At 49.3% G+C, this 16,891-nt stretch overlaps 1 protein-coding gene across 2 annotated transcripts; it reads left to right on the forward strand.

The window, feature by feature from the left end:
- Window positions 1-214: 214 nt before the first annotated feature.
- On the forward strand, window positions 215-15,846 carry Marveld3 (MARVEL domain containing 3). 2 transcript variants are annotated; one of them, XM_052728742.1, is made up of 3 exons: window positions 215-606; window positions 2,792-2,919; window positions 14,693-15,846. In XM_052728742.1, the coding sequence occupies exons 1-3, from the start codon at window positions 215-217 to the stop codon at window positions 15,328-15,330; spliced, it is 1,158 nt and encodes a 385-aa protein (XP_052584702.1). In that variant the 3' UTR covers window positions 15,331-15,846. The 2 variants fall into 2 exon arrangements, with proteins under 2 accessions (XP_052584702.1, XP_052584703.1); XM_052728743.1 differs by lacking the exon at window positions 14,693-15,846 and adding an exon at window positions 8,555-9,165.
- The last annotated feature ends 1,045 nt before the right edge of the window (window positions 15,847-16,891 follow it).

The raw sequence follows: 16,891 nt of genomic DNA on the forward strand, positions 1-16,891 counted from the left end.
CCACCTCCACTCCCACCTTCCCTGCCAGGCACCACGACCGCCCCCTGGCGGCCAGGGGCAGGTGCACCCTCTCGGGACCGCCCGAGGGCGAATGCGCGTGCGCACAGGTGAGCTGCCGCCGCCCCGTCCTTAAGCCTGGCCACCTGCCGGGGACACTTGTGGTTGGTTGTTGCCCTCGGGTCGTTTCCGGGCGGGCGGGGACAGGAATCCGGCCATGGGAGATACTGTGGGGACTCGCGAGCCCCGGACCCGTCCGAGAGAGCGAGACCCAGAGCGGCGCCCGCACCCGGACCGAGACCGCCACGTCGAGCGGCCCCGGGACCGAGCCGGGGACAGGCATCGGGAGAGGAACGGTGACGGGAGAGGAAACGGGGACCGTCGGGCGGGCAGGGAACGGAGGACGGACCGAGACCCGCGCCAGGACAGACACCGGGACGCGGGCCATCGTGCTGCTGAACAGAGAGCCTGGGAGAAGCCCCGCCAAAGCCGTGCGCGGCCCGAGCCCTGGGTACCCAGTTGGGACACAGCCCCGATCCCCGGGCCCGCGCCCTGGGGGGCCCCGGAGCCGCCGCCGAAGCAGGGCCTCGGGCGCCGCGGTTTGGACAGGTGAGGGGTGCACCTGCTGGGGACCCGGGCCGTGCCTCGTCGGCTACCGATCCTAGCCGGCGCTCGGAGGTGACACTACGACGTCCCCAACTCTTTGTTTGAACTTGATTACCAAAGGAGAAATGGAAGGCCCTGGAACCAGGGGAAAGAAAGAGTTTCAGGACCGAAACCGGAACAGTTTAGAAGGCTAGGTGGGTGGGGCTAGCTGGAGGCTCCACTCAAGTGGCCACATGACTATGCTAAGACTACAGACCCTTCTTCCTTGATCGCAAGTTAGCCCTCCTTACCTCTCAAAGTCCAGTTTCCAGGGGGTCGGGGGCTGAATAAAGTTAGCCCAACGAAGAGTTAATAGTTGGACTTGCCCCTCCTGCCAAGACCATATGCACAGCAGACGGCTGGCAGAAGCCGCACTTTTAAACAAGAAACCAAGGCCACCTGAAGTTCTCGAGTGGGTTTGTTAACCCCTTGGTCAGTGAGGCCTTTCTAAGCAGCTTCTTTTAAATCGTGTGCTTGTTTGAACCCCAACCTCCTGAAGGAACGAACTTCACCTGTAGGACCCGGAATTCCCCTAAGCACCTGTGTCCTGGAAGGTTTGTGAATGGAGATAGAAAGGAGGCCTGGTCGCCACACCCCCTCCTAGAGAGTTAGCATGCCATCCAATTCCACAGCTGTTAGCCAATGTGCAGACTATGAACCGGGCTCTTCAGCGTGAGCAAATGAAATAAAAGAGATGTTGCCCCTGATGGCCAACACAAAGAAAATGGTCCTTGGGTGAGACTGACGTTTTCGTGTGTGTGTGTGTGTGTGTGTGTGTGTGTGTGTGTGTGTGTGTGTGTGTGTGTGTGTGTGTATGTATCTAAGCAATCCCAATCAAGGCATGGTCTTGCCCATTATCATTTCAGCTCCAGTCCAAACTAAAGACCACTCTTGCTAAGTGGTCTGAGCAGTGGTCAGAACTGTGGGCATCTTTTTCCCTGGAGACAACCCTTCTAGCTGATACCAGGTTCTGGACTGATACCTGGCCTCTGCTGTTAGCCATGGAGGCTGCGTCCACACATGGAGGCTGCTATCACGAGTTTATGTTACACTATCTAAAACCAACTAGCATTACAAAAGCTGCGCCCAGATTCGGTCTGCTCTTTCAATCTTTGACACCTACTGTTGTTTCCCTGACTGCTCCCGTCTCGAACTGCAACCACGTTGTATGTTTGCAGGTTTCCTTATAAACCGGAGCCCTGGTTACCCCACCTCACCCCAAAGTGAAGGAAAGAAATGCATTTGCCTGTTGCTTATTTAGAGGTCTGGGGCCAAAAGGGAACTTCTCTCTGTCCTCTTAAGCATTTACTGGAAGGAGGGGATGCAGGGGCCAGCGTGTGGTAATTTACTGTCAGGGTTCAGAGGCAGGAAGATGGCAATGAAAACAGCCAACCGCAGCCCAGTGTGAAATCAGTCCCAACAGGAAAAACTGGGCTTTGGAAAGAATAAAGCTGGTCTCCCGTCTAAGCTCAGACAGGATCCCAAGGAAGGTGACCTAGAGCTGAGTTCTGTGGAAGGAAGATAAAAGGTGTTTCAAGCAGAAAAACAGCTTCCTCAGTGACCCAGAGGCCTGGGTCATCTTTAGGGGTGGAGGGCTGCTCACTGCTGCTGGCTCGGTGAGCCTCGCTTGTGAGTGTGCACAGTGCCAGAGCCTCCTGGCCTTTGATGAAAAGTTTAAGGATTTCAAACCAAAGGAAGATGGGACGACATCTGTGTCCTAGAAAATTCTCGTGAATTCAAGTACAATGCAGCCTCCTGTTGAATCTTGGGCAGAGCCCAGCATATGCTAGACAAATGGAAAAAGAAGGTGCCAGGGTGGCCAAGGAAGAAATAACAGAAAGATCCCAAAAGTAGCCTGGCTGGGTGTAATGGTGCATGATTATAATCCCAGCACTTAGAAGGTGGAGGCAAGAGGATCAGGGGTTCAAGGCCGTGATTTGAGTTGAGAGTTCTAATACCAGTGGGCGTGGTAGCACATGTCTGTGACCTAGCACTTGGGAGGCTGAGGCAGGAGGATCACATGTTTAAGGCAAGCCCAGGCTGCATACTGAGGAATGTATTTTTAAGCAAACATAAATGAAGTCTTACTAGTAAACAAGTCATTGAGTTGCCACCCTGTCCCTAATGTCTGTGTGCTCCTTGGGTGCAGTGAACTCGCTTCGGAAAGATACATGTCCGTGCACTCCCAGCCTGCACAACGGGAAGAGGAATACTACCAGTCTGAAGCTGAGGGGCTCCTGGACTGCCACAAATGCAGATACTTGTGCTCAGGGAGAGGTGAGCCTTGGGAACCCCGTCTGACCATTTATATTGCAAATGGCTTGAGGAGAGGCAAGGTAGGGGTTGGAGGGGTATGAGTTGGTGAATTGAAAGCTCGTCCGGTTTGCCCCTTGGGTTCCTAGCATTCTATTCTCATTTCTGTGTTTGCATGGGGTTCTTGCTTAAAAAAAAAAAAAAAGACAGGAAGGTGTAGCTAGAGTTTTCCTGCCTGGCCCACAGTCAGGACAAATCTCTCTCACCTGCCAGTCCCACAGCCGCTCAAACCCGACCAAGTAAACTTATATTGGTTACAAACTGTATGGCCATGACAGGCTTCTTGCTAACTGTTCTTACAGCTTAAATTAATCCATTTCCATTAGTCTATACCTTGCCACGTGGCTCGTGGCTTACCGGCATCTTCACATGCTGTTTGTCATCGTGGTAGCTGGCAGTGTCTCTCTGACTCAGCCTTCCACTTCCCAGCTTTATTCTCCTCCTTGTCCCGCCTATACTTCCTGCCTAGCCAATGGCCAATCAGTGATTTATTTATTGACCAATCAGCAACACTTTTGCCATACAGAACATCCCACAGCAGGAAGGTCTGAACAGTGCAGTGAGGCTCCTCAAGCTTATCCAATGTGCCTGGCTCTGAGCATGGGTCAACCACGCTTCCACCTCTCAGCCCCCGGGGGGAACGTGGTACGTTCAGTGTGCCTGCCGTGAGATGCTTGTGGTGGACAGTGGCTCCTCTGGTACATCAAGCTCCACAGAGGGGACATCACACCAGCAGATAACCAATTTGCTCCTCCTTAGAGACCTGGTGCCAAGCAGTCAGTCACTGGCTTTCCCTCTTCCTTGACTGCGATGCACAGTAAGAATAGACTTTAAGACCAAATGTACAGCCTAGCTTGGTGACTTAACCTGTCTGTAACCTCAGCCCTTGCTGTGAGTTCGTGACCAGCTTGGGTGACATAACAAGACCCTGTCTCAAATAACAAACAGACGAAATCATATCCGTGCATGGAGGAAAACAAAGATATCATAAAAACTTTTTAACCCTTCCGCCCACCAAGGGCATTCATATTTTTGCTTTCACGAAAAACCAAAGCCAGCCACCAGCATGCTGGCTCAGGGATAGAGGTGCTTGCTGCCAAGCCTGATGACTCCAGTTCAATCCTTAGGACATACTTGGTGAAAGGAGAGAACCAGCTCCCCCAGGCTGTCCTCTGACTTCCATGCACATGGCACATACACACACACACACATAAAGTTAAAAAATAAAAGTCTGGCATGGTGGCATGTGGTCAGTGGGTATAAGAGGATCAGGAGTTCAGAGACCAGCCTGAGTTATGGGAGATTCTGTCTCAACTTAAACAACAAACAAAACCTTACTAATATTTCTCAGCAGCCAGCCAGCAGCCTGGCCTCCCAGGTCCTGGCCTTGCCAGCGAGGAAGACAATCTGGTTTGTCAGGGTGAACCCGATGGTGCAGGGGACTTGTGGTTAGTCTACTGAGGCTGCCCATGACCAAGTGTGGAAACATCGCAGCCTACGGGGGGGAAATCATGGAGTCCACAGCTGAAGGTGTGCCGTAGGTGACGGCAAAGCAGTAGCCATTATAGGATTAGGAAGAACTTTGATGAAAGGCCTCTAAGCCATCTGGCTACAAGGATCTCATCTGGTTTACGTATGCTGCTGCCAGTGATGTCTTTAATCCTCTTAACTCCTGAGGCTCAGAGAGGCACAACAGATTACCCAGGTCACACAGCCATTAGGTGAAGGTACTGGAATTGGACCTTGGAACTCCAGCCTAAGGCCTTGTGGAAGGTCCTCTTGTGCTGTAAATAACAGGAACAAACCTGAGTCTAAGAAGTTTCTTTTTTTTTTTTTTCTTTCTGTGATTGATTTGCCAAGAGGAAAGGGAAGGGCCTGGGCTTCTGACCAAAACACACCTAGATTTTGATTTAATTGCTTCTGGCGATTTGGCTTTGAGCCTGGAACTTGGGTATGGAAACCCTGGTTTGGAAAGCTTGAAGATGGTTCAGCTCTCAGAAACTAACAGATAGGAGCTGAAGAATGCTGATGTTCGGAGCTCCCACGCAGGTACACAGCAGGGCACTGTGTGGAGAGACAGCCCTCTGCAGCAGGACTGGCTAGAGCAGGAAAGACAAGCCTGGATGTAGGTTAGCTGAAGGCCTTTAAGTCCACGGTAGAGTGGATCCTTTGTGGCCTTCTCTTTGTCGGTGAATCATGTCATTCCACTCCCCACCCCTCCCAGCAAACAAGGCACCCGGTGGCCCTCTGGGGACACTCAGGAGTCTGGTCTGTGATTCACTCCTAGAAAGTTCAGTCAAACACTCAAACCAACAGAAAGAGATGAGTCCCAACTTCACTCTTGCAAGAAAGAAATCTCGAAGGCCGGGCGGTGGTGGCGCATGCCTTTAATCCCAGCACTCGGGAGGCAGAGCCAGGTGGATCTCTGTGAGTTCGAGGCCAGCCTGGGCTACCAAGTGAGTCCCAGGAAAGGTGCAAAGCTACACAGAGAAACCCTGTCTCGAAAAACCAAAAAAAAAAAAAAAAAAAAAAAAAAAAAGAAATCTCCAATAGAAGCATTTTTAGGGACTGGAAATAAAGATCAGACTGAAAGCAGGTCAATGCTTGCGCACATGAGGCTTCCCTTGACCCCGTCCTGCCCACCCCCCCACCCCCCACTCCCCCACCCCCCAACCCTGTCTTCTATAGGTGTAGATTCTGTTCACTGACTGTTTGGAGGGACAGGTGTAGAGCTAATTTGGTGGTTCAAAGATGTAAGTCTTAGCTCATTTGCATTTGGAACACTTCTTCCTCCCTGCCCATCTTGTCGTGTGTGGTCCCTTCCAGTCCCGTCCCATCCCCCACCTCCCCCACCCCCCTCAACCCCCCACCCTCCCCTACCCCCGCCTTAGAAGCTTAGTCCTTCTTTGAAAGTCTGATTTTTCAGTGAGGCTGGAGGCACAGCAGCAGTCCCAGCTACCTAGGAGGCTGAGGTGAGAGGATCAGTTGAGTCTATAATTTAGATCAACCAAATCTAAAACAAAACAGACAAGCCGGGCTTGGTGGGACACACTTGAAATTCTTGCACTTAGGAGGCTGAAGTGGGAGGAGCTTCAGGGGAGCCTACACTACGTAGGAAGATGCTTTCTCAAAAAAAATTAAATAAAATACATTTTTTCATTTTTCTCCCAATTAATACACTTGTTCTCTCCCCCTCTCCCTCCCCTACCCCATGAGTGTGTGCGTGTGTGCGTGCAAGTAGAGACCAGAGGACAACTCCAACATCATTCCTCAATTGCTGTCCACCTTGTGTTTTGAGTCAGGGTCTCTCACTGGCCTGAGACATGCAAATAGGTTAGGCTGACTGACGTGTGAGCCCCTGGGATCTCATCTCCACCTTCATAGCGCTGATGTGACAAAGGCAGGATACTACACACTCATGCATGTGCAGCAAGTATTACCTATGGAGGGTCTCTCCAGCCCCTAGAGTTGGGACTTGCGGTCAGGAGTGCTGCTCTTTGGCTCTGAACCTTCTGGTGCGGCTGTTGAGAGTATTGGGGGTGGGGTGGGGGGGGTGGGGGGGGGGTGGGGGGTGTTTGCATTTCAAAGGGACGCTTTCCTAAAAGGAAGTTGATCTTGTCTCAGGACGCATGTATCTGTGTTACATAGCTTTGTATACATGCATGCACACAGCAGGAAATGTTGCTGTAATAAAAAATATATGTCTAAGCAAAACAACTTCCGAGATCAAGGGTCACGGTCTCAGAGGTCTCGGTCCATCAAGACAGGGAGAGAGGCCAGGAAGCAGAGGCAGGAGGAGGGGATAGGGAGGAATGGACTTCCCCATCTTGGTCCCATCAGAACCTCTAGCCTTTTGGTTGGTACTGCCCACGTTAAGGGAGGGTCTTCTGTTTTTAATCTCTCTGGAAACCCCACAGACACAATCAGAAGCTCGATTTACTAACCTCCCAGGTTCTTGTCAGTTCAACCCTAACCCTAACCCTGACAAGTTGACAGTCACCATCTACCATCATACCATCCCAGCCAAGAGGGCTAGGACCGGGACCATGCTGCCAGTGCATTAGCTTGTGATCCCCTGAAAAGGATCATGGAAGAAACTCATGTGTGGCCTTTTTCTAATTTATATTTTCAGTCCCTCCTTTTCATTAATTAATGCCCTACTATAGTTCCGGTCTGTACTGAGATTGTGTCAGGACTTCAAAGTGCAGCTGATTTGAAGGGGACTAACTTGCAAGGGGGTCTGGAGACTTGCCTTGAGCCAGAGGTTGAACTGCTGATCTTGGACTCCAGTGTCAGGGAAGGCCCACACAGGCCTGGGAGCCTCGGGCCTTTGTTTTAAGGATGCCACTCGGTCTGCACAGCCCTGCTCATCCTTTTGTGGACCCACTAAGCCTAACAGAGGAGGCAGGAACTCCAGGAGGGCTCCAGCCCTTCCATTGTCCCATTAGGAAATTCTCTCTGGCAGGAAGTGAAGTATATGTGAGGCCCTGGGTTCCCATCCCTAGTACCACAAAAAAAATTTTGTCATCTAGCAATGCACTGGAGAAACCTAAATGTCCCTTTGTCCCACTGAAGTGGTTAAATTCATTATGATGCCGGGAATGATGGCACACCTGCAATGCCAGCACTTGAGAAGCTGAGGCAGAAGGGTCAAGAGTTCCAGGCTAGCCTGTGCTACATGGTAAAACTGCTTCAAAATAATTTAAACCATTATAGCAATCTGCACATCTTTTAAAGTCCCGGGGCAGGGCTGGAGAGACAGCTCAGAGGTTAACAGCACTTGCTGCTCTCCAGTGAGGACCAGTGCTTGGATGCACACCACATCTGGCTGCTCACAACTGTCTGTAACTAAGCTCCAGGATAGCTGATACCTTCTTCTGGCTTTTTTGGGCACCTGCACACACATGCACATATACTCACACATGTAAATAATAAAAATTAAAGATAAATCTATAACGTAGATTTATGTTTACAGAGATATAAAAATATATTTAGAATTAAAATTTAGATTTCCTGAGATGGGGGGAATGTGTATCTATAGAGGGGGTAGATCTCATGTAGTCCAGGCTAGTCTCAAATTTATTATGTAGTTGAGGCTGGCCAAGAACTTCTGATCTTCCTACCTCTGCCTCCCAAGCACTGGGATTACAGTCATGTGCCACCATGCCTGGTATTTTACGTGGGTGCTGGGGATCAAACTCGGGTTGTCATGCTGACAAGGTGAGCATTCACTAACTGCCATCCCTACTTGGCTTCTTTTGTGTGGTGGGGGGCGGTGTTTCAAGACAGGGTTTCTCTGTGTGTAGGCCTGGCTGTCCTGGAACTCAGAGACCCACCTGCCTCTGCCTCCTGAGTGCTGGGATTAAAGGTGTGCACCACCCCACTGCCCGGTCCTGTTTGGCTTTTTGAGCATTATGCTTTTCAGTCAAAAGGATTTCAAAAAAGCATCCCTGCTGCCACCTAACACTAACTGCACAGCCTTTACCGCCCACGGTGGGCAGAAGAAGGAACCAGCGGGTTGAGCTTCCTGGGAAGGATGGTGGAAGCATCTCCTAGCGCCAAAGTAGCATCTGGAAACAGTAACGCCCTTTTCTTACAGCCTGCTGCCAGATGCTGGAGGTTCTGCTGAACTTGCTGATCCTGGCCTGCAGCTCTGTCTCTTACAATTCCACGGGGGGCTACACGGGCATCACCAGCCTGGGGGGGATTTACTACTACCAGTACGGAGGGGCTTATAGTGGCTTCAGTGGTGCCGACGGGGAGAAAGCCCAGCAGCTGGACGTGCAGTTCTATCAGCTCAAGCTGCCCACGGTCACTGCAGCAATGGCCTACAGCGGAGCCCTCATGACCTTCTCCTGTCTCCTCATCCTCGGGGGTGTCCTGCGGGTCCCCTGGCACTGTCCGCTGTGGCTGGTGATCGAGGGCTTGATGGACGTGCTCATCGCCGGGGCATACATCCCGGGCTTGTTCTTCTTCTTCCAACACCTCTCTGATGCCTACAGCTCGGATGTGTGCAGGGAGAGGGAGGCCCTGTACCAGAGCAAAGGGTACAGTGGCTTCAGCTGCAGCGTCCATGGGGGAGACATAGGAACGGGAGTTTTTGCAGCCATGGGCATTGTGGTCTTTGCCGTGGGAGCTGTCCTGGCCTTTAGGGGCTACCGAAAAGTCAAGAAGCTGAAGGAGAAGCCCACAGAAATGCTTGAGTTTTAGACTTCTAGAATGTTCTGCCAAGTGTACATGATAGAAGCCGCTTTCAGTCATAATCTTTCACGAGAATTCTTTGATGTGAAATTCACTAATGCTTCCAAAGTACCAAGCCAGTGTAGGTATCCTGGGGGTGCTCTGGGTTGTCTGGAGCAGTGTTTCTCTGGTTTCTGGAATCTTCTGTGGATGTGGAACTAACCAAAAATATATCAAAACCGAGAGCTAGACATGGTGGTACAGGCCTGTAATCTTATAATCCTAGCCCTTAAGGCTGAGGCAAGAGAATCTTGAGTTCAAGACTAGTCTGTGCCAAATAGCAAGACCAGATAAAGAAGGAGCTAGGAGAGGCCAGGACCCACAGGAGGAAGACAGGGTACACTCCATGATCAGTGCAGGGACTGTCGCATTGGAAGCTTATCTTTAGAGTTCATGGAAAGCTACATTGACAGGAGACAGGTCAGCCTGAACTGTCTGTTCTAAACTCGGCTCTCTTCAGTAGATGCACCAGGTATCTCCACACTGAGTATCTGGTCCCAGCATTCCTTCAACTCGGTGGATTCTGGGGACACTCCCCATAAAAACTTAAGTGTGAGGGCGTAGCATAAAGAAAAGAGAATCAGATTAAATTCACTGAGCTGCAAAGAAACCATTCTCCAGGCCCCTTACAGTGGCCCAGAGCCCTCAATAAGCATTTGTACCTCTCGTAAATGTGCCATTGTATGAAGAATCCAACCCCACAGCTGGTATTCAGGATCTACCCAAAAGAAAAGAATGTAAAGTCTTTTTCTCAGCAGAAGAATGTTACTTTTGGCCAGATAACTCCATGGACTGGATAGACTATGTGAATTACAGCTTGGGACCATTACAGTGTTTTCTGGTACACGTGACTATGTCCTTTGATGAAAATCCAAGCATTTCAAAGGAAAACTTTAATTTGTAGGCGGCGGTTTTCTTTATGATCGAAATACACTCTTCACTTAAATGCCATTGATCGACTTAGAAGACTTTGGGTTTAGGGACAGAATCGCATACCTCTGTAGTACATGAATACCATAAGATTTTGCTCAAAGAAAAAGATTTTTATTTTTCATTCTGTAGATATTGTGACTGCACATATTCATTTTATTTTCGCAAAATAAAAAGGTCAAACTGACTTGCTCGCCTTGGATTTTTTCCCCCTCAGAACAGCGATGTATAGTGCAAAGGCAGAAGTAGATACAGAATTAAGCAGAGTGTTATGTGGTCAGCCACAAAGGCAGCCTTGCTCAGAAAGATGCTGTTTACAGCGAAGACCCAGTGGACTTTAGAGTCTCGGCCTCTGCAGACCTGACCCACCCCCAACTCGGAGACAAATTGCAACTGTCTGCCCTTTGTCCTTTTCTCTAATGTATCTTTCTGCATTCACAGCATGCTTAAAGATACTTGTGACTGTTTGCTATGAGTACTTTAGCTAAGGCAGGTCGGGCTAGTTGGCGTCCGGAATAATCCCCCACAGTCGTATTCCTTCAATAAACCGTGTTATCATTGTGCCTAGCAGAAGACATGGAAACCTAGACTTCTTCCACTTTAGTTGAGAGGTGTGTGCTGTGCGTACCAGAAGGAAGGGGGTCATGCCTCCCATCTCTTGTATCAGTACAGCGCTTCTGTTTCTACATGCTAATGGAAGGGAAATTAGGGTAGGGAAAGATGTGGTGTGGGGGTGTCAGCTGCCCCCCACCAGTGACATCTGGGCTGTTTCATCGTTTGCTGGACTTACAGAGCCTGGTTGGAGAGTGGGAAGTTTGACTCTAATGTTGAATTTTAAATAAGAGCAATACAGTTTCTCAACTCTCAGATCCCCACGCTGCTGTGTCCCCTGGCTTTTCAGGAATTCACGTGGGCCTGCAGAAGATAAGCTCCGTTGGCTGCGCCCGAGGATTGTAGAGCCGGCTGCGGCCTCGTAACTGCCTTGATGATAAACATGGCTGGCGTCCATTACTGTAATGAGTAGTTGTCCTAATCTCTGGGAAACAGCACTTTTTCAGAATTCTCTCCATTTCTTCTCACATTTCATACTACTCTCCTCCCATTTTAGAACATTACAGAGATGCCTTACCATCCATTTATGATTTTCAAGGAATTTTTAGTCATGTATTAGTGTCCACAGGGATTGGCCCCAGGGTCCCCTCCAAAATTTAAATCTGAGAGTGCTTTGGGCTCCTGTATAAAACACAGCATGGTATTCATGCATAACATATCCATAGCCTCCTGTTTACTCTTTTTTTTTTTTTTTGTTTTGGTTTGGTTTTTTGAGACAGGGTTTCTCTGTGTAGCTTTGCTCCTTTCCTGGAACTCACTTGGTAGTCCAGGCTGGCCTCGAACTCACAGAGATTCGCCTGGCTCTGCCTCCCAAGTGCTGGGATTAAAGGCGTGCGCCACCACTGCCTGGCTCCTGTATACTCTTATCTCTGGATTACTTATTCCTAACGATATAGATGCTATGCTGTAAATGTAACCAACCTTCTTATTAAATAAGAAACACAGAACCAATGCAAAGAAGAAAGCCAAGAGGTCAGAGCTAAGAGCTAAAACCTTACCCTTCCTCCTGCGGTGGTCCTACCTCTCCGAACCAGAGCTACTTTCTGTGTTAAAGTCCTTATATAGAATTTCTGTTCTGCCTTCTCATTGGTTGTAAACCCAACCACATGACCGCCTCGTCACGGCTTGTCTGTATAGACTTCCAGGTTTTCCATGATTGGTATTTAGATTAAAGGCATGTGTATCCAATAATGGCTGTATCCCTGAACACACAGAGACTTACCCAGCTCTGCCTACCAAGTGCTGGGATTACAAGCGTACGCCACCACTGCCCTGCTTTCCTATGGCTTGCTAATAGCTCTGACCCCCGGGCAACTTTATTTATTAACATACAAATAACATTTTAATACAAATAAAATATCACCATACTATGCAAACAGTTGCTAAAATGTATTGTTTAGTGAACACCGCTAAGAAAAAGCTTGCTTTGTTCCATGGTCAGATGCTCTCAATCCTCAGTGGAATCTTCCAGTACAGAAGCTGCAACTAGGGAGCTGAGTGCTCTCCCTTCCACTGGACCCTTCCCACAGGCTGGTGTGGGAGAGGGAGGCGGGGTGAGGCTGGAAGCCTGATCTTCATTCATCAGATAAAACGTCTGAGGCTTGGAAGGACTTCAGTGAGCAGGGCAAGAACATTGAAAAAAAGAGCAGACACTGGAATCTGGTATTCAAACTTGGGGTTCATTTGTATTCCTCTTGTCTCTCAAAATTCTCGTCTCTGCACCCCAAGAGGATGCTAATCAAACTTCCAGAAGTATAGCCTGAAGCTTCTGCAGGGAGCCAATGACAGGGCCAGCCAATAGACAAGAGATGTTCAGTCATGGCCAACCTGTTGGCTCTCACTGCCTTGTGGGATCTGCAGATCTTCCAGACTGCTAAGAAACTCCCCACACATGAACAGCCCAAGTATCTATCTGTAGAAACCTGGTTGAACAAACTGGTCCATCCATATAACCAAGCTGGGACTCATGTAACGAATGATGTGGCCGCTGGGAGACGGATCTAGAGATAACACTGGCATATAGTAAATGGAACCAGCAAGATGCTTGATGGTGGGTGTGCTACATTTATGTCTGGGGGGTGGGGAGGAAGGTGCGGCACAGGTTTGAATGTTTTTATTTACATAAGGAAGACTGGAAAGTGGGCAAAATGCTTGCTTCACACTCATAACAGCCTCAGTTCAGATCCCCAGACCGTGTGTCAAAAGCCTGAAATCCCTGTGCTGGTGAGATGGGAGGCAGAGATGGTGAACCCCTGGAGCTCACTGGTAGACAGTTACTCAAGCCTTTTTGGTGAAGTTCCAGATCAGCAACAGACCTGTCTCAAAGAAAAGGTGGAATAAAGGTCACACCTGAGGAACTGTCCTCTGACCTTCACACACACTCGACACATGTGCACATGGACAACCTCCCACCACAAACATGCACACATGCACACGCCAAAGAGAGAGACACACAGACAGAAGCATGGGAGTGTATTAGGGAGTTATGAAAAGTCGTGGTGGCTGGGTAGAGGCCATCTGGGTTACATGGCAAAACTATGCTCTGGGGGGACGGGAGAACATGAAGGAAAATTTTCAGTCTATACTTGATGACATTAACTTTTCCTTCAAACTTTTCATTTGAAATTTCACAAACAGTCGCTAGATTAGTGTTTCACCACTATGAAGCCCAGAAGCCGTCCCAGCAGACGACACCTCTAGTGTGGCACCGGAACAGCCACACTCCTCCTCCTCCTCTTCTCTCATCCCACTTAGCCCTGTCCCAGTCACTGTCTGGGTACGACATCGCCAGAATGCTGCCCCACTGAGACTGCTCCACAGAGGGAATCATGTAGCCTTTTGAGACCAGAACTACTACTACTACTACTACACACACACACACACCACACACACACACACACACACACACACACACACTCATAATTACCTTGAAACTCACCCAGGTTGTTGCCTGTCCACTCCTCTTTATTCTGGATAGGGCATTCCCTGGAGGCAGGGGTGTGTGTGTGTGTGTGTGTGTGTGTGTGTGTGTGTGTGTGTGTGTACTGGAACCATTCACTGCTCAAGGGTAAGTTCTCCCAGCATTTGGCTGTTACAAATAAAGCTACTACTATAAAAACCCTTGAACATGTTTTTATGTTTTTCTTCCCTTTTTTAATTTTGAGGCTGGCTCTCATTGTGTAGCCCAGGCTGGCCTCCCACTCAAGGCTCTCCTCCTCAAATTACCAAGTAACTTTATTTCTTTAGGGTAAATGTCTAAGGGTATAATTGCAGAATCACATGGTACACACATATATTTAACTTTCTTAACTCCCCTAAGCCAGTACAGTTACAGTACCTGTAATCCTAATACTTGGGAGGCTGAGACAGGTAGGGAGTTCAAGGCCAGCCTGAGCTATAAAGCAAGACCTTATGTCAAAAAAAAAATTTTTTTTAATTTCTTAAGTCTCCAAGTTTTTCAGATTGACATTTGATTTTTTTGTGTAAGTATAGGAGGGGTTTGCATGTGCAATGTTTGTATACCTGGTGCCTGCTGAGGTTAGAAGAGGTCATTGGATCCCTTGGAACCGAAGTGACAGAGGCTGTGAGCTACTGTGTGGGTGCTGGGAACCCAACCCAGGTCCTGTGCAAGAGCCACAAGTTCTCTAACCACTGAGCCACTGCTCCACCCACCTTGCTGGCAATGATTTTTTTTAAAGTGTGTTTTAGAAACTGAACAACAGGGTTGATGTTGTACAGCCTACCCGCAGAGCACTTGCCTAAGATGCACATGTCTTGGGTCCCACCACAAGCACTAGGATTTTAAATTCCTTAAAAAAAAAAAAAAAAAAAAAAAGACAAAACCAAGAATGTTGATAAGGTTGCTGAATTGAACTAGTTATCTTTGGATCCAGGGGATCCCTAGTTGACATGGTGGATGGTCCAGCCTTAAACCAGACTCTCTCTCTTCCCCCAGGTGTGGTGCAGATAGTGGAGGTGATTTTGAATGGCATGGTTCTCATATGCATCGTGGCCTCCTACTTCGTCCTGGCTGGCTTCAGCGCCAGCTTTGCCAGCGGCAGCGGCTTCGGGAATAACTACTACTCACCTTTTGAGGGCACGGAGCTGGAGCAGGTTCGGCAGCTGGACCAGCGGTACACGATCCTGCGGTCGCCCCTGATCTATGGTGGCGTGGCTGTTTCCCTAGGGATGGGCGTCCTCACGATGGGTGTTTTACTGCGGGGAGCCAAGAGTCTGAGGAAGCTGCCTGGGAGGTGGCTGCTGCTGGAGGCCGCCTTCAGCCTCTTGGCCGCGGTAGGCTACTGCGTTGGCATTGGCATTTACCTGCACACTGCATTGCGCATCAATTCCACCGACACCTGCAAAACCAGAGAGAGGCTCTACGCCCGCAGGGGTCTCACCTGGATGAACTGCCAGCTGGCGGGCACTGATGGGGCAGCGGCCACCTTCGCTTGTCTTCTGGTGATTATGTACACGGCCAGCGTAGTGCTGGCCCTGCGGGCCTACCGAGAACAGAAGCGCTGCAAAGACAGCCAGGAACAGCACAGAAATTACAGTGATGTCCCAGAATACGTGTGGTCTGGGACGCTCTAAGGAGATCTGGACTCTGTTTCTCCCCTACAAGCACATGGGTAGACAACCATGATTTCCTAAGCTTCCCCCAGGCACTGCAGCAGAGTTAAGTTGTAAAAGTCTGTTGGCGGTCCCAATGAAAGCTTGGGGGAGGGGGGAGGTCATATTTGCTGAAAAGAGCCATCTGGTAAGGCTGGGTATGCTCTCGTGGTAGGGCTCTTGCCATGTTGTGAGGTGGATAGTGCTAAGTAGGAGACTAGCCAAAGACATTCTGAGAGCTGAGAACACATCAGCGGGTAGTATATGCGGAGCCACCACAGGAACCCTTCCTCAGCTATCAACAGCTACAGTGGAAAACATGAAAAAAGGCAAGCTTCAGGACCGGAGAGATGATGGTTCGGCTGTTAAAAGCACTGGCTGCTCTTACGGAGGATCCAGGTTCCCTTCCCAACACGTACATGTCTCACAAGAGTCCAGAACTCCAGTTCGTCTTCTGGACTCCAGGGGTACTGCACGAGCGTGATGGTACACATACAAGCAAGCAAACACTCATATGTGTACAATTAAAACCCTTTTTTTTAAAAAAAAAAAAAAGGGGGGGGGGCAACAGTGTACTGTTGTACTTGGCAGTTGTGGGGTTGGGTTCCAATAAGTAACTATTTCTCTGTCCTTCCCAGAGGGAGCTACTCTGTTGTGGAGGGCTAACATGGCAGTTCTCCAGAGATGGAAGAGGGGTTGGGCTTCTTACACAGGAAGGGAGATACTTTTAGCTTGATCCTCTTTAGGATTCCAGTCTCACAGACCAGGGAAAAACGTTTTCCACTGGCTGCTCCAAGTAGATGTGTGTGTGTGGTGGTGGCGGGGGAGTTCCATTGGAATTGACTTTTTATTTTTATTTTTAAACACATCTTCAATGGCTGGAGAGATGGCTCCGTGGGTGAAGGCATCTACTGCCAAGCCTGATGACCGGAGTTTGCCCCCTGGGACCCACATGGTGGGAATAGAGACTGGACTCCCTCAGGTTGTCCTATGCGTTCCTGGGCACACCATGCATGTGCACACTCACACACGTACATAGGTAATTCCTGTAGGGCCTGCCCAAAATAAAGGTTCAAAAGTAAACCTCATGCAGAAATGGGAAGACAGGGGCTGGAGAGATGGCTAGGCAGTTAAGAGCACTCTACTGCTCTTACAGAGGACCCAGGTTCAGTTCCCAGCACCCACATGGCAGCTCACAACCATCTGTAACTCCAGTTGCAGGGACCCAACACCCCATTCTGCTGTCTGGAGGCACCAGGCACACAGATCACGCACATACATACAGGCAGGCAAACATTCAAATGTAAAATAAAAATGAAGGAATCTTTTAAGAAATGAAGCAAAGCTCCGGGGAAAACAACCACCAGGAAAATCCCTACTGTTTGGCTGGTATGTCTACTTCACCATGTCACCCTTGGCCTGAGTATTAACTAGTGTCCCACACTAAGACTTGATGAGTGGCAAAGAAATTTGAACAATAGCCAAATTCAAATATGTACCCCTCAACAAGAGACTAGCACCCCAACACACTATTCTCACTGTT

Source organism: Peromyscus californicus, unplaced genomic scaffold, assembly GCF_007827085.1.
Source record: "Peromyscus californicus insignis strain IS unplaced genomic scaffold, ASM782708v3 Scaffold_8__1_contigs__length_139910024, whole genome shotgun sequence".
NCBI classification, from domain to species: Eukaryota; Metazoa; Chordata; class Mammalia; order Rodentia; family Cricetidae; genus Peromyscus; species Peromyscus californicus.